Source organism: Prionailurus bengalensis, chromosome B2 (genome assembly GCF_016509475.1).
Source record: "Prionailurus bengalensis isolate Pbe53 chromosome B2, Fcat_Pben_1.1_paternal_pri, whole genome shotgun sequence".
Classification (NCBI taxonomy): domain Eukaryota; kingdom Metazoa; phylum Chordata; class Mammalia; order Carnivora; family Felidae; genus Prionailurus; species Prionailurus bengalensis.
In genome coordinates this window covers 87,399,809-87,424,346 of record NC_057349.1, presented here as the reverse complement: position 1 = coordinate 87,424,346, position 24,538 = coordinate 87,399,809, and the positions used below count along the sequence as shown (strand labels likewise).

The following is a 24,538-nucleotide window of genomic DNA, read 5'->3' as shown; positions in this document are numbered from 1 at the left end:
AACCAAGTTGATCACTCATCAGATGCTTGAAAAAGGAAAAAGGAATCTATCTGCATGTTTTGATTAGAGGAAGAAATAATTATCTGTTGACCCAATTCTCCTAAACACAGTGCCAGGTCCCAATATTCTCATAACTAGGCACTATTTCCTAGGGATTGTTGTAGATGACACTATGTGTCATGCTAGAACTCCACACGAACCATAAAAAAAGCTGCAGCGGTACCCAACAAAGCATCAAGCCGCAGGGCACATCATCTGTACATAATGGACATAACACCCATCACAGTATCCCTAGGTTGCAGTCAGAATAGAGGTCATATTATGTTTTTCTCCTCACCTCATCCCATTTCTTAGAAAATGTGCATTATTTGGTTTGAACAGAGGAGTTATGACAGGTTCCCTGTGTAGGAATTAAACACAGGACAAACTATTCTGGAGCAATGGGCAATGGGGAACACTCAAAATTATAAGACGAATGAATGAGCAATTCTCCTGTTTTTCTTGAATTTGAAGTGCCTGACATGCCTAAAAGTGTTATCTCTGATTTAGACTGGAAAGTCTTCTTAGTAGATTTTAAAGAATACTTTCAAAAGATAAAAATGCTGCACATGGGCTATACCTTTACAAAAGCGACCAAGTTTAAGCGACTTAAACATGTCCAGATGTATTGCACATAAGGAGAGCAACAGTTGTATATCGAAAGCAAGGGACATCTGACCTATTCAGTGCTTCCATACACTGGATTAGTTTATTTTTGCACTTGCCTTGCCCACAAAACATTAACAATAGGCATCCTCGATCTCAACAAAGGACTTGCGGGCACCAGCGCGGCAAGAAGTGATTATGGAGCCGCTCTGGGTGTGAATGAGCACCCGCTTCGGGCTCACTTGAGCAATACTCCTTACTTGGGTCCTGCCCGAAGAAAACCCAGCTGTCCCTAGGCCTTGCTCACCTCAGCCTCGGTACCAGTTTCGTTGCCCGGTGAGGCCCCACCTTCCAGCCAAAGGAACCAATTAAAGCTACAAGCACACACTCACTGAAAAAACAAAAAGCAGCTCGCCGCACTTATTCCTTGGCAGACAAACTCTCGCGAGAATTCGCGGAGAGCCGGCGGGTCCTACGTAGACGTCACGAGCCGACCTCCGGGGCGGACTGCGCCGTGGCCCCGCCCTTCCTGAGCGCGCGTCCGCCGTGGCGGGAATTTCGCCTGTTTCTTATTTAGACCCCACCGACGCCGCGGTTCTAGACTGGACAGCTGGGGCGGATCTCCGGGACCGAAAGTGTGAGCCGGTACGCCGTCACCGAACGAGGGGCGCTTCGGTGCGCAGGACACCTGCTTCCCTCGATCTGTGCCCGGCCCGCGCTGGCGGAACTTGCCTCCCGGCGGGGAGAACTAAACTTTGGCGTCGGGCGGTCCTGATCCTTCCCCCCGCCCCACGGAGAGTGCAAGGGAGCTTTTCCACTTCACTGATGGGAAACTGGTTCAGTGCGGTTTGGTAACGTAGCGGGCTGCGCAGGACCCGGCGGGGTCGGGAGTTTAAGCTGGATCTGTCCTGCAAACATTTCTTTTCTCGCTGTTCGGGCTGCAGAGATGAACCTAGAGAGCAGATAAGAAGTTCCTGCCACAGCCAGTCGGGGGTGCATTCTACCTAAATAGAAACAGCCTTTCTATCGGGGTGTCGGTGTGGGGAGAGTTGAGGAATTGGCTTCTCGGGCTTTTTTCTTTGTGCTTGGGGGGGACGTTTTGAGAACTTTCGGAGGTCACTCCCAATCTCTTGGCCCCATCTCCTGGAATCTTATCACAATTTCTTTGGAGTCCTGAATGATTATGAATCCCAAACATTTCAGGACAGGAAGTACATAATGGATAACTGTTCCGCCGCGTCGATGTTCCTGACTGACAGCTTGGAACTGGAGCTGGGGACAGACTGGTGCAAACCCCCATGTTTTTCCTGTGGTTTTGACAACCGAGGAGGAGGAAGTCATTTTTCTGGAGAGTCCTACCTTTCTAGCGGAGCCCTTAAGCGGTGGGTAAAAAATCGGAGACTTTATCTTTCCCTTATCAGATTTTTCAGCAGTGTGTGAGGAATGTTCCTTAATTATGATTTCAGTCCGTTAAACTTCGATGTTCAAGCAGCGTTTTTATAAAACGTTTTTGTATATCACATGGTTTCAGGCTGTCAGTTCTGTTGTCGGTTTCCTGGTTGGAGCATACCTAAAAGATTTTGGGATATTAGGAAGAAATTCTGGCTACCTATGTTTTCTTATTTTACTGCTACCTCAGCTTTTGGGTAGGAAGCTGGCTATTAATTTCCCTTTTGCTTAAACTGAATTCCGAACTAGCTGGGTTTTTTGAAATGGTATAGCCCTCTAAAACATGAAATAATATTGTGGAGCTTCACAGTAATTCTTAAGTTAGACATGCACATTTTTTTGTTGTCTTTGCCCCAGTTCTAATTCTGTGTATCTGTACACAGAAGTCTTATAGACTTATTTTTGTTTTAACTTTTGAAGAAATTATGCCAGATTGTGTAAGTTCACAAGAATGCTGTTGTTCAAAGTTCTTGCCTTGGGCAGATGTACACAAATTGCAGTAAAACTGCAGTTACTGAAATATTTTGGGAGTACCTGCTGAAGCAGTTTCAGCCAGAAAGGAAACCATTTTTGTTGATTTTATAGTTGTTCCTTGTTTGATACCTTAAAAGAGATTACTAAGTTTGATTATGCTCCAGACATGGCTTAGAGTAACTTTCAACTGTTTTAAAAATTAAATGTCCCCTCAAAGGATGAAATTCCTCAACTTAAGATCACAGGCAAAAGTATGTTCCTTAGACTTCTTTTTGAGATTTTTCCCTGAGTTACATTGCTCTTTAGTTATACTTTTTTTTTTTTTTAATCACTGTATTTGACTGAATTTTTCATACAGCCTAAATGTAGTATTCCTGACTAGGTAAGGTATCAGGTATCAAGGCATATCATGACCTTGACATTATTGTCCACATGTCATGTACAATATGCATTAATATAATGACAAAAAAAGGTATGCCATAGTATGGGATTTAGCATACTTTTTATGAGATTAAATCAGGGTTTTCCTTTCAGGTTAATTTTGAATCTTGATCCTTTACCGACTAATTTTGAAGAAGATACAGTGGAAATATTTGGCATTCAGTGGGTTACAGAAACAGCATTAGTGAATTCATCTAGAGTGCTCTTCCATTTATTTAGGTATGTTTTGGGTTTTTTTGTTTGTTTTTTTTTTTTAACTGCTTTTGAGCGTAGATGCTATTCAGTTTTGTAAGTTACTTTGCTGGGTGGTTGTTAATGTCAGTATTACAAAAGCACCTGTAGTGTTGTTCATGTTCTTGATTATCAGTACAACAATCAAGTAGTGATGTTTGATGGAGGAATGATTTTCATGAGTTTTGTCTTTTGTTTTAGTGAGTCTTTATTATTTTTCAGACTTTTTATTCTTCTATATTTGACATCAGGTATTGAAGACAAATGTTTAAGTCTTTGAACTATATTATATTTTGGAAGCAAACTGAAATACTACTTTTGTTGCTGAATCGTCATAATGTTTCACTGAGTTTTAGAGAATGAATTCCGACTTTGTCCACATAGACTGTAATATGATTAATTTGGACAACATTAAAAATTTTAACAATTTTCGAACATATGCAAATGTAGAATCACTACCATAATGAACCTTCACGTATCCTCCCTGAGTAGCAATAAACATCAGGGTTTTATTGCATTTCCTGCATCTATTCCTTTCCCTCCTTTTTTTGGTTTAAGTATTTTTAGCAGAATCCAGGCATCATGTTATCTCACTCTTAAATATTTCAATAAGCATTTCCTGGGGCACCTGGGAGGCTTAGTCTGTTAAGCGTTCGACTCAGGTCTTGATCTTAGAATTTGTGAGTTTGAGCCCCGCATTGGGCACTGCACTGACTGCTCAGAGCCTCCTTGGGATTCCCTCTCACTCCCTCTCTCTGTCCCTCCCCTGTTCACACACATGCTGTCTCTCGAAATAAATAAACATTTAAAAAAAAAGGCAACTAGGAAGAATGACAGGAGATTAGTATCAAGAATTCAGCGGGGACATCTATATATCTTTCCTTGATAACTCTAAATTATTCTGTTCCTTTTCTGAACTGTTGTAGAACTGTCTGATACAATTTAACATTTCAGTATATAACTTTAACCTAGGATTTTTATATAAGTATCATTAACTTTTAAGGATACACAGTATCTCATTGATAGTGAAATCTATGGTATTTATAATTACATATACATATATATAGCTTTTAATAGATACTTTTTGGAAGGCCAGACAAAAGCATGTTCTATCTTTTCATAGTCTTCGCTATCTGAATAAACATTCACAAAGTATTTTAAACATCATCCATAAATGAGAGGCTATGTAGCACTAAGGCTATGTAATAGATTTGGAAACATTATGCCTTTAACTGTTACATGCTTTAAACTGTGAGGAAATTAACTCTCAACTTCAATTTTTTAAAATTAGGCAACAGCTATACAACTTGGAAACCTTACTACAGGCCAGCTGTGATTTTGGTAAGTTTTAAGTATGTTTAATGGCAAAAAGGAATGGTACTCCCATTACAGTGAATTGCACATCTGTCTATGATGCATTATTGGGATATCATAATAATACAGAGGAAGAACCATTAGATTAGAGGTTCAGGATAGTGTTTGGTGTTCAGAAAAAATATGACACTTAAATTTTGTTGTAGCTGAGATTTATAGTATTTTTCCATATTTGTGATAAAATTGATTTAAGACTAAACAGTTCTGAAGTGAATTAGCAACTTGCTTTGAGGGTGGGGAGTGGGATGGAGAGCTTATAAGAGAAATCACCAGACTTCATGCTGTCTTCTTTCTGTTTGTTTTTGACCTTAATGGATTACTGATTTGGAGGGTTCAGTATAGTGAAAGGAGTGAAGAGAATTGAAGGGCAGTATGGTTTAGCGCAGGCTAGCTGCTTCTCCTTTTTGTCAGTTTTGGTACAGTGTAGTCATTAGAATCATGGCACTGTGGTCAGCCCAGGTTCCAATCTTAGTTAACTGTTGGTCTCACACCAGGTACTAGTTCCCACCTCATTGAGTTCTTGTGAGGATTAAATGATATCCCGGATGTGAAGTGCTTAGGCTAACATCTGTTGTTAGTGATGCCCACCAACTAAAGATCACCTGGAACACACCTTTGGTCAATGAAAGGTTTAGTAGCTCACTGATCATGAAGAACAGTTGGGGCTTCTCAGAGAATAGGGAGGGGATTGTGATAGTGTTTACACTCTATTGGCTGATTTGGAGTAGAGTTTAAGAGGGCTTGGACTTTATTTTGGATTGGATGCTGTTAAGCAGGGAGAGTGTCATGAATTAAATGTGTTAATTTTTGGGGCGCCTGGGTGGCGCAGTCGGTTAAGCGTCCGACTTCAGCCAGGTCACGATCTCGCGGTCCGGGAGTTTGAGCCCCGCGTCGGGCTCTGGGCTGATGGCTTGGAGCCTGGAGCCTGTTTCCGATTCTGTGTCTCCCTCTCTCTCTGCCCCTCCCCCGTTCATGCTCTGTCTCTCTCTGTCCCAAAAAATAAATAAACATTGAAAAAAAATTAAAAAAAAAATGTGTTAATTTTTGTCTAGGAGATGGAACAAAGAAAGGCTAGAGGGGGTTCTAATTAGTAAAGAAGCAGGAGTCATGTTAGCTGCAAGAGGAGTTTGTTTTTGTATTTTGTTTTTCTGTGATTACATAGTGCCTTGTTTCTGTATTCAGACATGATTACAGAGAGGTTTTGTTTTTGTCTTGTTTCACTGTAATCACAGAGTGGCCCTGTCTGATTATTGTTGATATTTTATGGAAACTTTAATTTCAGTAGGGAACTTCATGACCTAGTTGTTAGCTATCAGCTGTCAGGGCTGTTTTGTTTTGTTTTCTCGGTATGTGCCCAGTAAATGTTGAGTATTATTTATCACCTGAGTCCCTGCTGCATGCCAGGTACTGTGTAAGGTGATAATGAATCAAAGTGGAAAAATATGCTGCTGAGGAGTTTGCAGTTGGTAGGACATACAGACACACGAGCGTAGATAAGTGTGGTACATGGACAAGTGTAGTAATAGTGGCCTGTATAAGCTGCTGTGGAGCCAGGGGCTTCGTCTGTTAGTGTGCCTGTCACAGAGCGATGCCGGATCTTGGTCTACAAAGATGAGGAAGAAAATAGGTGAAAGTTGTGGGGACAGGAGGAGTTCCAGGTAGAGACAACTGTATAAACAAAATCACTGAGGTATGTTAAAACAAATTCAGGGAGCAGAAAGTGGTAATTATTTTTGGTGGGAATCAGAATGTATGATAGTGATGAATTTTAAAGGGATGAAATCACAAATGATGAATTGCTGCTTGTATGGCTTACAGAACTTTTTTTTGGTCACTGCCCACTGATCAGTTATTTAAACTAAGATAACACTTATCTATTTTGTTTCAGGGAAGATATCAATTCTACACAGCAAAGCAGACAATATTAGGCAGCAGTGTGTGACATTTCTTCATTATGTTAAAGTTTTCATCTTTAGGTAGGATATCAAAAGAGTATCTTGATCACCGCATGAATTTCTGAGTTCAGGTTCATCCAGACTCTGGTTATTTATGTATGTAATTGTTTTTTAGGTACCTGAAAGTACAGAATGCTGAGAGTCATGTTCCTGTCCATCCCTATGAGACTTTGGAGGCACAGTTTCCCTCTGTGTTGGTTGATGAGCTTCATGGATTGCTCTTATATGTTGGACATCTATCTGAACTTGCCAATATTAATCTAGGAGCATTTGTAAATCAAAACCAGATTAAGGTTTGACTTGTTTTATTTAATTTTTAAATCATCAGTTTTTTCTTCACACAAAGAGTATTCATTCAAGAATGAGGGAAATTAGTCAAGAGTGCAGCCCAGACTCCCTGAGTTGAAATTCTGGCTCCTCTTTTTAATTATGTGCCATTGGGCAAGTAACACCTCTTGACTCAATCTCCCCATTGTATAACTGATAAAGCTTCCTAGAGTTATTTAGGACAATTAAGTACATTAAAATTAAAGTGCTTAGAATATAATATGCACTAAATCGGTGATAGCTATTCTCAATTCCAATTTATAACGTGCAAATGAGTAAAAGTTTCAAAGCAAATAAAATAACCTCCATTTTTAAAAATTTATATCATTTTTCCCATTGATAAAGGCTTGGGCAAACCCTAGTTTATATTACAGTAAGATTCAAGATCACCTTATACAAGTTACACTTTCAAAACTGTATCATAATGTCTGTTCTTTGAAACCTTCTGAAATAGGATTTAAGATTGTTTTGATTGTGCCCTTTTTTTCTACCTGTGGTAATCATCCCTACTGAAGTTTGGGGTTTTTGTTTGTTTGTTTGTTTTTAAGCTTATTTATTTTGAGAGAGTGTGCACATGCATGCAGTGCAGATCCAGACTTGGGCTCGATCCCAACACAGTGAGAGCATGACCTGAGCTGAACTCAACTGACTGAGCCACCTAGGTTCCCCTGAAGTTTGGCTTTTAAAAATTTGTACTGATAGCATGACCCAGTTTATAGATGTAATTAACAAATTCTTCATAGGAAAATGTGAGCTTATATGAATGGCAAATTGTAATTCCCTATGGAATATTCCCTGAAATCTCAACTTCTTTCATTCTGTTTGACTCTACCAGTTTGAATAACATTATTTTTAGGAATGTAACTTTGCCAAAATGTAATGTACAAATAAATGTTTATATATTTCTGTGAAATAGAACAATAACAAAAAAAATGCACTCTTCTTATCAGGGACCAATATATATAATATTAAAAGTAAATAGAGTCCCAATTGAATTCCCAGGTTAATCTGTCTAATCTGTAGAAAGCAAATAGATAATTGCTTTTAATCATGTCACTTAATGAAAATTCATGGATAGATTATGGAAGGAGGGATATTTTTCCTTCACTTTGGCCTCTATAAATTGGACTGGTTTATATTTTCTGAATATTCATCAAGTACATAAGAAAATAAAAATATTTTATCTACAGCAGAAATAAAGACTGTGTCCAAAGAAAGGCTCTCAAACTAAGTTTTGCCATTCATAGGCTTTTTAATTAGGCAAATGTGAAAAGAAAGGTTATTTGAAGATCAGAAGACTGGGGCGCCCGGGTGGCGCAGTCGGTTAAGCGTCCGACTTCAGCCAGGTCACGATCTCGCGGTCCGTGAGTTCGAGCCCCGCGTCAGGCTCTGGGCTGATGGCTCAGAGTCTGGAGCCTGTTTCCGATTCTGTGTCTCCCTCTCTCTCTGCCCCTCCCCCGTTCATGCTCTGTCTCTCTCTGTCCCAGAAATAAATAAAAACGTTGAGAAAAAAAAAAAAATTAAAAAAAAAAAAAAAGATCAGAAGACTGAATTTTTATTTTTTTATTTTTTTATTTTTTTCTGAAATTTATTGACAAATTGGTTTCCATACAACACCCAGTGCTCATCCCAAAAGGTGCCCTCCTCAATACCCATCACCCACCCTCTCCTCCCTCCCACCCCCCATCAACCCTCAGTTTGTTCTCAGTTTTTAACAGTCTCTTATGCTTTGGCTCTCTCCCATTCTAACCTCTTTTTTTTTTTTTTTTTCCTTCCCCTCCCCCATGGGTTCCTGTTAAGTTTCTCAGGATCCACATAAGAGTGAGACCATATGGTATCTGTCTTTCTCTGTATGGCTTATTTCACTTAGCATCACACTCTCCAGTTCCATCCACGTTGCTACAAAAGGCCATATTTCATTTTTTCTCATTGCCATGTAATATTCCATTGTGTATATAAACCACAATTTCTTTATCCATTCATCAGTTGATGGACATTTAGGCTCTTTCCATAATTTGGCTATTGTTGAGAGTGCTGCTATGAACATTGGGGTACAAGTGGCCCTATGCATCAGTGCTCCTGTATCCCTTGGATAAATTCCTAGCAGTGCTATTGCTGGGTCATAGGGTAGGTCTATTTTTAATTTTCTGAGGAACCTCCACACTGCTTTCCAGAGCGGCTGCACCAATTTGCATTCCCACCAACAGTGCAAGAGGGTTCCCATTTCTCCACATCCTCTCCAGCATCTATAGTCTCCTGATTTGTTCATTTTGGCCACTCTGACTGGCGTGAGGTGATACCTGAGTGTGGTTTTGATTTGTATTTCCCTGATAAGGAGCGACGCTGAACATCTTTTCATGTGCCTGTTGGCCATCCGGATGTCTTCTTTAGAGAAGTGTCTATTCATGTTTTCTGCCCATTTCTTCACTGGGTTATTTGTTTTTCGGGTGTGGAGTTTGGTGAGCTCTTTATAGATTTTGGATACTAGCCCTTTGTCCGATATGTCATTTGCAAATATCTTTTCCCATTCCGTTGGTTGCCTTTTAGTTTTGTTGGTTGTTTCCTTTGCTGTGCAGAAGCTTTTTATCTTCATAAGGTCCCAGTAATTCACTTTTGCTTTTAATTCCCTTGCCTTTGGGGATGTGTCGAGTAAGAGATTGCTACGGCTGAGGTCAGAGAGGTCTTTTCCTGCTTTCTCCTCTAAGGTTTTGATGGTTTCCTGTCTCACATTTAGGTCCTTTATCCATTTTGAGTTTATTTTTGTGAATGGTGTGAGAAAGTGGTCTAGTTTCAACCTTCTGCATGTTGCTGTCCAGTTCTCCCAGCACCATTTGTTAAAGAGGCTGTCTTTTTTCCATTGGATGTTCTTTCCTGCTTTGTCAAAGATGAGTTGGCCATACGTTTGTGGGTCTAGTTCTGGGGTTTCTATTCTATTCCATTGGTCTATGTGTCTGTTTTTGTGCCAATACCATGCTGTCTTGATGATGACAGCTTTGTAGTAGAGGCTAAAGTCTGGGATTGTGATGCCTCCTGCTTTGGTCTTCTTCAAAATTCCTTTGGCTATTCGGGGCCTTTTGTGGTTCCATATGAATTTTAGGATTGCTTGTTCTAGTTTCGAGAAGAATGCTGGTGCAATTTTGATTGGGATTGCATTGAATGTGTAGATAGCTTTGGGTAGTATTGACATTTTGACAATATTTATTTTTCCAATCCATGAGCAGGGAATGTCTTTCCATTTCTTTAAATCTTCTTCAATTTCCTTCATAAGCTTTCTATAGTTTTCAGCATACAGATCCTTTACATCTTTGGTTAGATTTATTCCTAGGTATTTTATGCTTCTTGGTGCAATTGTGAATGGGATCAGTTTCTTTATTTGTCTTTCTGTTGCTTCATTGTTAGTGTATAAGAATGCAACTGATTTCTGTACATTGATTTTGTATCCTGCAACTTTGCTGAATTCCTGTATCAGTTCTAGCAGACTTTTGGTGGAGTCTATCGGATTTTCCATGTATAATATCATGTCATCTGCAAAAAGCGAAAGCTTGACTTCATCTTTGCCAATTTTGATGCCTTTGATTTCCTTTTGTTGTCTGATTGCTGATGCTAGAACTTCCAGCACTATGTTAAACAGCAGCGGTGAGAGTGGGCATCCTTGTCGTGTTCCTGATCTCAGGGAAAAAGCTTTCAGTTTTTCCCCGTTGAGGATGATGTTAGCTGTGGGCTTTTCATAAATGGCTTTTATGATCTTTAAGTATGTTCCTTCTATCCCGACTTTCTCAAGGGTTTTTATTAAGAAAGGGTGCTGGATTTTGTCGAAGGCCTTTTCTGCATCGATTGACAGGATCATATGGTTCTTCTCTCTTTTTTTGTTAATGTGATGTATCACGTTGATTGATTTGCGAATGTTGAACCAGCCCTGCATCCCAGGAATGAATCCCACTTGATCATGGTGAATAATTCTTTTTATATGCCGTTGAATTCGATTTGCTAGTATCTTATTGAGAATTTTTGCATCCATATTCATCAGGGATATTGGCCTGTAGTTCTCTTTTTTTACTGGGTCTCTGTCTGGTTTAGGAATCAAAGTAATACTGGCTTCATAGAATGAGTCTGGAAGTTTTCCTTCCCTTTCTATTTCTTGGAATAGCTTGAGAAGGATAGGTATTATCTCTGCTTTAAACGTCTGGTAGAACTCCCCTGGGAAGCCATCTGGTCCTGGACTCTTATTTGTTGGGAGATTTTTGATAACCGATTCAATTTCTTCGCTGGTTATGGGTCTGTTCAAGCTTTCTATTTCCTCCTGATTGAGTTTTGGAAGCGTGTGGGTGTTCAGGAATTCGTCCATTTCTTCCAGGTTGTCCAATTTGTTGGCATATAATTTTTCATAGTATTCCCTGATAATTGTTTGTATCTCTGAGGGATTGGTTGTAATAATTCCATTTTCATTCATGATTTTATCTATTTGGGTCATCTCCCTTTTCTTTTTGAGAAGCCTGGCTAGAGGTTTGTCAATTTTGTTTATTTTTTCAAAAAACCAACTCTTGGTTTCGTTGATCTGCTCTACAGTTTTTTTAGTTTCTATATTGTTTATTTCTGCTCTGATCTTTATTATTTCTCTTCTTCTGCTGGGCTTAGGCTGCCTTTGCTGTTCTGCTTCTAGTTCCTTTAGGTGTGCTGTTAGATTTTGTATTTGGGATTTTTCTTGTTTCTTGAGATAGGCCTGGATTGCAATGTATTTTCCTCTCAGGACTGCCTTTGCTGCGTCCCAAAGCGTTTGGATTGTTGTATTTTCATTTTCGTTTGTTTCCATCTATTTTTTAATTTCTTCTCTAATTGCCTGGTTGACCCACTCATTCGTTAGTAGGGTGTTCTTTAACCTCCATGCTTTTGGAGGTTTTCCAGACTTTTTCCTGTGGTTGATTTCAAGCTTCATGGCATTGTGGTCTGAAAGTAAGCATGGTATAATTTCAATTCTTGTAAACTTATGAAGGGCTGTTTTGTGACCCAGTATATGATCTATCTTGGAGAATGTTCCATGTGCACTCGAGAAGAAAGTATATTCTGTTGCTTTGGGATGCAGAGTTCTAAATATATCTGTCAAGTCCATCTCATCCAATGTCTCATTCAGGGCCCTTGTTTCTTTATTGACCGTGTGTCTAGATGATCTATCCATTTCTGTAAGTGGTGTATTAAAGTCCCCTGCAATTACCACATTCTTATCAATAAGGTTGCTTATGTTTATGAGTAATTGTTTTATATATTTGGGGGCTCCAGTATTCGGCGCATAGACATTTATAATTGTTAGCTCTTCCTGATGGATAGACCCTGTAACTATTATATAATGTCCTTCTTCATCTCTTGTTACAGCCTTTAATTTAAAGTCTAGTTTGTCTGATATAAGTATGGCTACTCCAGCTTTCTTTTGGCTTCCAGTCGCATGATAAATAGTTCTCCATCCCCTCACTCTCAATCTAAAGGTGTCCTCAGGTCTAAAATGAGTCTCTTGTAGACAGCAAATAGATGGGTCTTGTTTTTTTATCCATTCTGATACCCTATGTCTTTTGGTTGGAGCATTTAATCCATTTACATTCAGTGTTATTATAGAAAGATACGGGTTTAGAGTCATTGTGATGTCTGTATGTTTTATGCTTGTAGTGATGTCTCTGGGACTTTGTCTCACAGGGTCCCCCTTAGGATCTCTTGTAGGGCTGGTTTAGTGGTGACAAATTCCTTCAGTTTTTGTTTGTTTGGGAAGACCTTTATCTCTCCTTCTATTCTAAATGACAGACTTGCTGGATAAAGGATTCTTGGCTGCATATTTTTTCTGTCTAGCACCCTGAAAATCTCGTGCCAATTCTTTCTGGCCTGCCAAGTTTCAAAAGAGAGATCAGTCACGAGTCTTATAGGTCTCCCTTTATATGTGAGGGCACGTTTACCCCTTGCTGCTTTCAGAATTTTCTCTTTATCCTTGTATTTTGCCAGTTTCACTATGATATGTCGTGCAGAAGATCGATTCAAGTTACGTCTGAAGGGAGTTCTCTGTGCCTCTTGGATTTCAATGCCTTTTTCCTTCCCCAGTTCAGGGAAGTTCTCAGCTATGATTTCTTCAAGTACCCCTTCAGCACCTTTCCCTCTCTCTTCCTCCTCTGGGATACCAATTATGCGTATATTATTTCTTTTTAGTGTATCACTTAGTTCTCTAATTTTCCCCTCATACTCCTGGATTTTTTTATCTCTCTTTTTCTCAGCTTCCTCTTTTTCCATAACTTTATCTTCTAGTTCACCTATTCTCTCCTCTGCCTCTTCAAGCCGAGCTGTGGTGGTTTCCATTTTGTTATGCATTTCGTTTAAAGCGTTTTTCAGCTCCTCGTGACTGTTCCTTAGTCCCTTGATCTCTGTAGCAAGAGATTCTCTGCTGTCCTGTATACTGTTTTCAAGCCCAGCGATTAATTTTATGACTATTATTCTAAATTCACTTTCTGTTATATTATTTAAATCCTTTTTGATCAGCTCATTAGCTGTTGTTATTTCCTGGAGATTCTTCTGAGGGGAGTTCTTCCGCTTGGTCATTTTGGATAGTCCCTGGCGTGGTGAGGACCTGCAGGGCGCTTCCCCTGTGCTGTGGTGTATACCTGGAGTTGGTGGGCGGGGCCGCAGTCAGACCTGATGTCTGCCCCCAGCCCACCGCTGGGGCCACAGTCAGACTGGTGTGTGCCTTCTCTTCCCCTCTCCTAGGGGCGGGATTCACTGTGGGGTGGTGTGGCTCGTCTGGGCTACTTGCACCCTGCCAGGCTTGTGATGCTGGGGATCTGGCGTATTAGCTGGGGTGGGTAGGCAAGGTGCTCGGGGGCAGGAGGGGCAGGCTTAGATCGCTTCTCCTTAGGTGATGTACTTCAGGAGGGGCCCTATGGCAGCGGGAGGGAGTCAGATCTGCTGCCGGAGGTTTGGCTCCGCAGAAGCGCAGAGTTGGGTGTTTGCACGGAGCGAGCAAGTTCCCTGGCAGGAACTGGTTCCCTTTGGGATTTCGGCTGGGGGATGGGCGGGGGAAATGGCGCTGGCGAGCGCCTTTGTTCCCCACCAAACTGAGCTCTCTTGTCAGGGGGCTCAGCAGCTCTCCCTCCCTTTGTCCTCCAGCCTTCCCGCTTTCCGAGCAGAGCTGTTAATTTATGACCTCCCAGACGCTAAGTCGCGCTTGCTGTCGGAACACAGTCCGCCCGGCCCCTCCGCTTTTGCAAGCCCGACTCGGGGGCTCTGCTTGGCCGGCGAGCCACCCCTCCGCCCCGGCTCCCTCCCGCCAGTCCGTGGAGCGGGCACCGCCTCGCCGCCCTTCCTACCCTCTTCCGTGGGCCTCTTGTCTGCGTTTGGCTCCGGCGACTCTGTTCTGCTAATCCTCCTGGCGGTTTTCTGGGTTATTTAGGCAGGTGTAGATGGAATCTAAGTGATCAGCAGGACGTGCGGTGAGCCCAGCGTCCTCCTAAGCCGCCATCTTGCCGCAACTCCCAAGACTGAATTTTAAAGCAGGGCAATGTAGTCTTCAACATGTAAACAAAAAATCATACACTAAAGTACTTTTTTCTTTTCTGAAACAACAAAAAAATCTTACAAAGTAATATCTTTCATGACTATGTGTTTTGGATTTTACCTATCTTATATATGAGAAGTGTTGATTTAATTGCTACTTTTGTTAAGCATCTTTTATTACTTTGTAGGAACTTTTTTATTAGAGATACTTTTTTTATTAGAAATGTGGGTATTACATATTATAGATATTTTCATCAGTTCACTTTTTATTTTCGACAATTAAGCTGCCTTGCTAGGTAGATGGTTGCAGTTTTGTATATAATTATATTTGTCAGGTTTTTCTTGTGTATCATCTCTGTGCTGTTGTTAAAAACATACTTTTTTTTAACATTCATCTTTTTTTTTTTTAATTTTTTTTTTTTTAACATTTATTTATTTTTGAGACAGTGAGAGAGCATGAACAGGGGAGGGTCAGAGAAAGAGGGAGACACAGAATCTGAAACAGGCTCCAGGCTCTGAGCTGTCAGCACAGGGCCCGACGCGGGGCTCGAACCCACGGACCGCGAGATCATGACCTGAGCCAAAGTTGGACGCTTAACCGACTGAGCCACCCAGGCACCCCTAACATTCATCTTTTTAATTCATCTCTTTTTTAAAAATACTCTGTGAGGTGGGAAATCTAACTTTAGTTTCTTGCAAATGAGTAAGTTAATAAATGGTCTTTTATTGAATGGCCCATGCTTTCCCCACTGATTTAAGATACCAGGTTTATCTATTTCTCTTTTGCCTATTTTTTCTGTTTGTCTGTTTTTCTGTTTATTATCTATTCCTGAGCCAATACTGTTTTATTAGTATAGCATTTTGTTTTGTTTGCATAGTTGGTACGGCAAGTCCCTCTCTGTAATTCTTCTTTGTTCTCGCCCCACCCCTTTTTTTAAAGGTTTTATTTTTTTAAAGTTATCTCTACACCCAATGTGGGGCTTGAACTCACAACCCCAAGATCAAAAGTTTCAAGTTCTACCAACTGAGCCAGCCAGGTGCCCCTTCCTTGTTCTCTTAATAGAACATGTATATTGTATTTATTTTTAAGGTGACACCAAGTGTTGGCTGGAGGGAGGTTATTGACAACCCTACTACAGCAGAGTAGTTAAGGGCACTGGCTTTTGTATCAGATAGAATTAGATTTGAATCTTAATGCATGAGTTGAAAGGTAAATTTCTTCACTGCTTTTAACTTCAGTTTCTTAATGAGCATCTCATTAGGGTCTGTATGATAGTCTAAAGTTCTCCTGTTAAAATATTTTATAGGAAAGTCTAAAACAAAATGATGAAAATAAGTGGTTAAAAATTATTTTACTGCCTTGCAGCTATAGTAAAATCAGAGATTGGTTGGAAGGGACCTTTAATATAAGTCTGTTAAGCAGCCCCAAGGTGAGTCTGTCCTAAAGTATCAGAAGAAAATATGCTTTCAAAGAACTCTAGTGAAAGAGTCCTCTAAAGAGCAAGACAGAGTTTCTCCCTGAGCTTTTGAGTAGTGGGTAGTTAATTGGTTCTTTATCCTTGTGCTTACGGAGGAGTGTTGTGACATGCTATAAAATACCTAGTAAAGTACTACGAATTCTCAGTCACAGTTGATAATGTCATTCACAGCTTTTTCCACCATCATGGCATTTATTACATCTCCACTTAGATATCCATTGGCTGGTGCTAGAAATTCTTCACATGCTTGGTGAAAAATTGAGTAAGTTTATGAATTTCTAATTTATGTTCTTTTTTAAATCTAAGCCTTTATTTTTTTTAAAATTACAGGTGATTTTTTTTTTTTTTCATTTTAGTTAACATACAATGTAATATTGGTTTCAGGAGTTAAAATTACAGGTAATAAGTGCTTTCTGGGTTTTTTAAGTTTTTAAAATTTTAACTCAAATAGTAACCAAAGTAAAAAGTCAAAGTCTTACTCCTTTTTTCAAGAGAACAGTTTGGCCCATTTATCTTTCCATACTTACTCTCTGTTGGTATACATATATAGAAACTCATGGGTAGAATTTTTGTCTTTGTTTCTAACTAACCACAATTAGTATTGTCATAGTGTTTTGTATAATGTTTTATTTAATAGTTTTTAGAGATGTGTTCATGTTAGTACATATAGCTCTACTTTATTCATTTAAGGCCTATATGTTATGGCTCTGTCACAATTTATTTAGCCAAGTCTATTTAATATTTCAGTTATTTCTATTTTTTTGATACTACAAATGATATTTCACAGAAGATCCTTGTATATATATACATCTTTGAATACATGTACAAGTTATTCTGTAGAATACATTCTTAGAATTGGAGTGGCACATTCAGCTTTTTTTTTTTTTTTAAGTTTATTTATTTTGAGAGAGAGAGTGGGAGAGGTGCAGAGGGAGAGATTCCCAAGCAGGCTGTGCACCATCAGCACAGAGCTCAATGTGGAGCTTGATCCCATGAACCGTGAGATCATGACCTGAGCCAAAATCAAGAGCGGACACTTAACTGTGTGAGCCACCCAGGCGCCCTCGCCTTCAGCTTTACTATTGAAAACGCTCAGTTGCCATAGTTTTCCCCAATTTATGTACACTAATGATGAGCGTGCCTTTGCCTCACACTTTTGTCAGTAGTGGATATTATCAGTTATTTTTATTTTTTGCCAACTAATACATGAAAAATACTGAATCTATTTTGCAATTTTCTGAGTACCAGTGAAGTTGAACATCTTCACATAATTTTATTGCTTTTTTTATATTTTCTTTATTATTGTCTTTTGTTAATGTTTCTTTTTTAAAAAATTAGTAGGAGCTTATCTATATCATGGATAATACTTTTTTACTTCATATTTTGCCTGTTTATTTCTTGGTCTTGCTCTCTGGTATCTTTAGATTCCATTAACAACTTGGCAATATTCTGTAATTATTTGTGAATTTTCAATTACTTATGTTATAAAGACATCCATTATCTCAATACCTGCTTTTCAATGAACTAATTAAAAAATACACAAATGTATATACATGTATGTGTGTACACTTACATATATACACATGCAAACATGTATACAAATACATAATTTATTCTCTCATGTGGACTTTGTATTTCAAATATTTCCTTACAGCAATATTCTAAGGTATACTTACCTGTTACCTTGGTTTTCTTTAGCAATACCACGAAACAATTGTATGTGATTAGTTTATCAGCATTTGTTAAATGTTTTAAAGTCTTTATTGGTTAGAAATATTGGTGAAGATTTTTAGTGTTTCCCCTCTATTTTTTTTTTCCTTAAATGATGTTGCATTGTTGCTTTTTAAAGAAGGCCACACAGAGGGGTGCCTGGGTGGCTCAGTTGGTTAAGCAGCCGACTTGGGCTCAGGTCATGATCTCGCGGTCCGTGAGTTCGAGCCCCACGTTGGGCTCTGTGCTGACAGCTCAGAGCCTGGAGCCTGTTTCAGATTCTGTGTCTCCCTCTCTCTGACCCTCCCTCATTCATGCTCTGTCTCTCTCTGTCTCAAAAATAAATAAACGTTAAAAAAAAATTTTTTTATAAAAAAAGAAGGCCACATTAAGAAAAGAGAAGTCTATTAAGTGGTACTTGAGAGAACTGAAAACTTTTTTAGGTAATGTTTATTAGTGATCATATAAGAAAGGAATTGTCCTCAAATTTAACTTATTTCCAAAGAAACTTGCTTTTAACACTATGTGTTACAGTTTTGTCATAAGTCATTTGAAAGGTCTATAGTTTTTTTCCCTTCTTCTGAATTAGTAAAATCTACTGTAGTTTTAAAAAATATATTTTATTATGTTTTTAGAGCAAGTTATATATGGTCATCAGTTTATGAATCTGGCAGGAGACAATTTAACTAATGTCAGCCTATTTGAAGAACATTGTGAAAATCTTCTTTGTGATTTAATAAGCCTGTCACTCAACAGGTATGACAAGGTAATGCTTTAAGAGTTTATTTGTATTTTTGATACTTAAGGGAAGTACTCCTTAATGTGTGTAGTTTATAAGAATTTAAACTGAAATTGTTTACTTGTTAACTCTCCTAATTTTATATTTATTACTATCTGGGAGTTGACTGGGAAAAGAATTTGATTTAAACATTTAGTACAGGCTGAAATTAATGTTTCAGAGGTTTTTTTTGTTTTGTTTTGTTTTTTTAATTTCCATCTTGTCAAAAATAAATAAAAACAAGATGTTTATGACAATAACTGTACATTTAACTTCTGTTCCAGTAGGAGAGTCCAGCCCTTTAACAATACATGTATTGTTACATAATACAATAAATGAGTAGTTAACTAAAATTAGTGAACAATTGTAAAGGGAAATTTTATTTGTTTTCAAAAAAGGTCTAGAATCATGGGGAGAATTACTTGTTTTTACTAAATTGTGTCTAACAGAGTGTTTAATGCAGACAATGATTTAAAGGTGCTATATAGCTACTCATTTGCTAGCAATGGAAATTTTTAGATCATTATCAGTTATTTCAGATTTTTAGCACAAATCTTATAGGAAATGAGGATTTATAATTTTGTATAATTTAGATTGTGTTTTATGTATTACCAAAGTCTTTTAAGTCTAGTCTACATAATTTTACAACTAATGTAATTAGTGGATTAACCAAATAGGGGTTAGTAATACTTTAAGTTATCTTTTACTCCGTATTACATTAGAAACATGAATATAGTATATGTGAAGTACTGATTGCATAATCAATTTCTGAAGTCTAGCTGTACTTGCAAGTGTAGTGTATATACTCTGCATTATGTAGGACCATTGAGGGTATATTTGATAAAAACATACTTAATCTAAAATTGCTTAACCTTTGTAGGTCCCCAACAATTGTATTTATTCTGACTTGTAAAAATTTTTTAGTTTGCTTTACAATGGATTAAATTTGTTTTTAATCATTTTATTAGAAGTTTTTCTGTTGTGGCTGATGAATTAGATCAAAGTTAGGAAATCAATGCCCTGAGCCCATATCTAGCTCATTGTCTGGTTTTATAAATAAAATTTTACTGAGCACAGCCCACCTTTTTTTTTTATTTAAGTCTATTATTTATGATTGATGTTGTATAATAATGGCAGAGTTGAGTAGTTGTGACAAGGACTATATCTCCCTGAAATATTTACTATCTACCCCTTTACGGGAAAAGTTTGCTGAACATCAGTGATTAAAGCAAACTTTTTTAAAAGTTGAAAATGAAGTTCGTTGTATACTTTTGGTTTTAAAATGGGGATTTATTTTAAAATTTAATGGAATGGCACATTTTTCATAAACAACTTATGTAATTGAACATCAGTGTTAAGTCATCTAAATCATTCTTTTAAAACAGGTATGTGGCATATATAATTCTCTTTTAAAGAACTCATTTTGGTTCTTCCCTACAGGTCAGGCCTTCTGAAGCATTAATGAGTCACCACTGCCCATGTCCATGTATTAAAGAATTATGGGTTCTACTCATTCATCTTCTAGAACACAGAAGTAAATGGTCTCTTTCAGAGGTAAGTTGTCAAATTGATGTGTTAATTATTGTTCCTAACTCTTAAATTGAATTTATGCAGTGGTTTTAGCCAAGAAAAATGTTACAAAGTTTCTTGTTTATAATAAAACAACCACCACCACCAAACACATCATTAGTTGAGTCCTAAATACTTACTATATTTTTAACCCTGAAGTGGTAATATGAAACATCTCGGAGAAGTGCAAGATTTGACTCATTTTCACAAGTTTTTTGTTGTTTTCCTATCAAGAATCTTTTAGGCTAAAATATTTCATACTGTCTAGTAATCCAGAAAACAAGTTAGGAAATATGGCAGATTTAGATTTGAAGAGAAATAAAATAGGTTTTTTTGTGTTTTTTTTTAATGTTTTATTTATTTTTGAGACAGAGCATGAGCAGGGGAGGTGCAGAGAGAGAGCGAGACACAGAATCCGAAGCAGGTTCCAGGCTCTGAGCTGTCAGCACAGAGCCCGATGGCGGGGCTCGAACTCAGAAACCGCAAGATCATGACCTGAGCCAAAGTCAGATGCTTAACCCACTTATTTTAGGAGAGCCACCCAGGCACTCCTAAAATAGGTTTTTATTAAAGAATTTTATGGCATCTTATTTCAAGGAAGGAGGAAGAAAGTGCTAAGGAGAGCATGAGAAATTTTCTTTGACCTCATTTTGGGCCAAATCTTTCAGAATGGGGCTTTATTTATTCAGCTGTTGTGGATTAGTAGAAAAAAAGAAATATTCATAGGCAGAAGTAAGAACAAAGAATTCATCATGAAATGATATTTGAAATTGTTTATGTTATATGAAAATGTCTTTGATTTTAATGGATTTCAGAATTTTCTGATTGTCCACAATTTGGGGTTTGGGTGCTACCATCTCATTCTAATAACAAACATACTTTTATGAGTTTACAAGTGTTATATTTATTTTCAGTTTATTATTTCAGCGGTAAATTTAAGTATAAACTTAACATATCTTATAATCAAGTAAAAAAATTCTTTTTTGCTTGCAGTTTGGCTTTTCAGTAGAGTTCAGCTTTCTTTGGTGAGATTTCAGTATTACAGTCTCAGGATTTTTTTTTCCTTTGATCATTTGCCAGCATATTTTGTTTCATTGACATGGTAAATATCAGTTTTTCCATTTTCTGTAAAGCTTGTTGTTATTTAAGGGTTTTATATTTCTTTACAATTCTTATTTTACCAATTCAGACTTGAACATATAGACCACATATAGTGCAGGTTTGTACTTGTTGCTGTTAGTTTTCATATAGTAGGTGTAATTTTAAAATATTATACTGTAGAAATTTGCATAGTAATATTTATTGTTTGACCTAAATTATTTATATGTTATTCATTTTATATAGTAACCAGACTTACTTGTCTTAAAATAATGAAAATCTGAAGGCATTTAATTTTTTGTAGTACAAGTAAAAAGTAATTGATATCATTCACAGATTTTGAAGGCTATTTTATTTTTAAATTCAGGTTCAAATTTGCCATGCCTAATAGTAAGACATTTTAACCTTCCTGCTGAAAAAATAATCTAATCATACTGGGTATCATCATACAATAAACATTTGCATGTTTTAGTGAGCTTGTAGAAAGTGAGAAGTCCTGAGGCCAAATACTGAATGTAGGTGGGAACTCACGTCAGCTGAAGACTGAAGCTGCCCCATGACCTTATAGACAGTTGCTAAATTGTGTAAACTTGAACATTAGCTTTTGTACGTAGAAGGTACAAGAAGACAAAGTCAGAGTCGACCCAAGTTGGTACCCTACTAATACACTAGCTGCCCTTAGTTCTGGGCCCCCCAAAAGAGGAACTAGGACCTCAACTAAATTTATAAGGAAAATAGCCCTTTACTCTAATATTTTGCAGTTTGAATTTGCTTCAGTGTATTTGTTATTGCAAGCCAGCCCTCAGGTTTATAGCCTGAGTTGGTGTTGCCTAGATTGTAGTTAAAATTTCAAGCCAGTGACTTCTAAGCAGCCATGGACATTGGATGAATGCTTACACCTAAATCTTCCCAAGTAACTCCCCCAAAATATAGAACAGCAAGAACAAATAAAACCACACAAACATGTTGATAGCTTAACTACAGGATAGGAGTGATAAAAGGGTTTTAAGTTAAAGGTAAAAACCACCAAAGCTCTACCATAAAACTTTATAGGAAGCAAGGGCAGTCTGAAAAAAAACTTGGAGGAGAGAAGAAGGGAGCTAGCAGTAGTCATCAGATAGGTGACATCAGTCATCAGATAAAACCATTGCCAGGTTGTGAATATACTGAGAAAGTTGGTCATTCTGACCTTTCTGACCTTCCTTGTAGGTCAGAGAACTGACTATAGGATAGAACATGAAAGTGTGTACATGACGTGAGTAGGTAGTCTTTGAAGGTAGGATTCTGGAGAATAAAAAGGCAAAAAAGGAATGATAGTCTTGGTGATTGGGTGGTGAAAGGTATAGGAAGTAAAAACAAAATGATCTTGTAAAAGAAAAGAAAAAACAAATCAAAGTTCTCATACCCAGTCTCCTACCAATGTCACCACCAAAAAAGAAAAAGGAAATTCAGGAAAGAAATGGGACTTTGGTACGTTGACAAAAGAGGCCTCCACTGGACTAGAAATCTTTTAAAGTAGTCCAGATTTACTAAATGAAAGAAAGGAAAAGGAAACTTTGATACAAGTCTTTATAAAGTTACTACTAGAAAACAGCATTGAAACACTTTAGCTGATACACCCTTTGCACAAGAAACAACTGTGATGAATCAGAAGGAAATTTTTTAATGTTTGTTTTTGAGAGAGAGAGAGAGAGAGAGCACGTGAGCAGGGGAGGGACAGAGAGAGAGAGAGAGAGAGGGAGACATAGAATCCAAAGCAGGCTCCAGGCTCTGAGGTGTTAGCACAGAGCTAACCCTGAAGTAGAGCTGGAACCCACGAACTGTGAGATCATAACCTGAGCCAGACGCTTAACCAACTGAGCCACCCAGGCACCCCTGAAGCAGAAGGAAATTTTAATTTTAATCCAAACTGGAATAAATAGACAAAAATTTGGAGCTATAAAAAAAAAAAAAACAAAAAAAAAAACACCCTGCATAAGATACTCAAGTGTTAAAAAGAAGTAGAGTAAAAGCCAGAAATGAATGAAAAGAATAAATTGAATGCAGGAAAGAAATGAAAGAAAAAATAAATTTAGAGTTGACTAAATTTCAAGGTGCCCAAGAAAAATACACTCAAATGAAAATTTAATCAGGGATATGAAAGAAAGGCAGAAAACATCCAAGGAATATAAAGAATTAGAAAATAGCTGAAATGGAAGGTAAGCAAAAAGGAAATAGCCATATGTGTAAATGGAGTCTTTAAAGAAGAAAACAGAACAATAGGGTGTAGCTAACACTCAAAACTATTATCCAAGAAAACAGTTATTGGGGGAAAAAAAGAAGAGCTAATTCTACATATTGAAGGGGCCTACCAGGTAACTGGTAAGATTAACTCCAAATAAATCATCCCAAGACATATCATACAAAAACTGTTTGATTTCAAACATGACTTTAGGTCCTATAGGAAATCCTCAAATTTTCTAGGCGAAAAGACCAAATAACTTAAAAGAGCAAAGTAATCTGACCTGCACTAGGCTTTTCAAAAACAACAGAAGGTAACAATGGAATATCTTAAAAGACTCAAAGAGCCTTCCTCCTTGTGAGAACACAGCCAGAAGTCTGCTGTCTAGAGAAGGACCCCTGATCTTGGACTTCAGCCTCCATAATGAATAAACAATATGCCACAACAGAGCAAGCCTTCAGCTTAGAGAAAAGTGTTGTAGGTCCCATCTTTCACTCTACAGAGATTATATGGACTGGAACTATGACATACTCACTCCCTTGATAGAAAGCTCAAGACCAAGAAAAAGTGACCAAACCCAAAGGAAACAAAACCGCAAAAAGTTTCTTCTAAGACAGCAAAGAAGCTAGTTGAAAATTATTCCTTGTACTATCTGACATGCAGTGTCTTTGGGGACCGAGATGGATGTGGATAAACCAAGAAAGAAAAACAGAAAAAGCAATTGAAAATTTCAAGAACAGGGCTGCTTCCCTTCCTCATCCACCTGGGAGTTAACGATATCACAGAAGACATGATCATTCTCTGAATGTTGACAGCAGTCTAAGCTCCACTCAGGGCCTGTTCTTAACAGCTTTCCAGACTGCTGAAGGCAGAGACTTTTTTTCTTTCTTTATGTTGTACAAAGATTTTTAAACTTTATGATGTGACAACATTAATTTATACAATACCCTCATGTTTACATTTTTTAACTTTTTTTGTTTATTTGAGAGAGGGAGTGTAAGAGTGCAAGCAAGGGAGAAGGAGAGAGAGAATCCCAAGTAGGTGCCTAGCTGTCATCATGGAGCCTGTTGTGGGGTTCAAAGTCGCTAACCGTGAGATCATGACCTGAGCTGAAACCAAGAGTCAGGCGCTTAACTTACCGAGCCACCCAGGCGCCCCCCTCATTATGTTTTTAAAAGAAGAAAACATGCATATGCGCGCATGCATATACACACTAACATTTTTCCGTAAAGTATTTAATTCCTTCTCCCTACCCCCTGGCATCCCC

General features: G+C 38.0%; 1 protein-coding gene across 1 annotated transcript in view; it reads left to right on the top strand.

The window, feature by feature from the left end:
* The first annotated feature begins 1,155 nt into the window (after positions 1-1,155).
* Positions 1,156-24,538, top strand: part of MMS22L (MMS22 like, DNA repair protein) — a 133,868-nt gene continuing 110,485 nt past the window's right edge. The window contains exons 1-9 of the mRNA XM_043591973.1: positions 1,156-1,290; positions 1,849-2,027; positions 3,103-3,228; positions 4,532-4,581; positions 6,503-6,590; positions 6,685-6,862; positions 16,067-16,157; positions 18,241-18,371; positions 19,824-19,937. Coding sequence (XP_043447908.1) covers positions 1,864-2,027; positions 3,103-3,228; positions 4,532-4,581; positions 6,503-6,590; positions 6,685-6,862; positions 16,067-16,157; positions 18,241-18,371; positions 19,824-19,937 — 942 coding nt within the window. The 5' untranslated portion in view covers positions 1,156-1,290; positions 1,849-1,863. The remainder of the gene's footprint in view (positions 1,291-1,848; positions 2,028-3,102; positions 3,229-4,531; positions 4,582-6,502; positions 6,591-6,684; positions 6,863-16,066; positions 16,158-18,240; positions 18,372-19,823; positions 19,938-24,538) is intronic.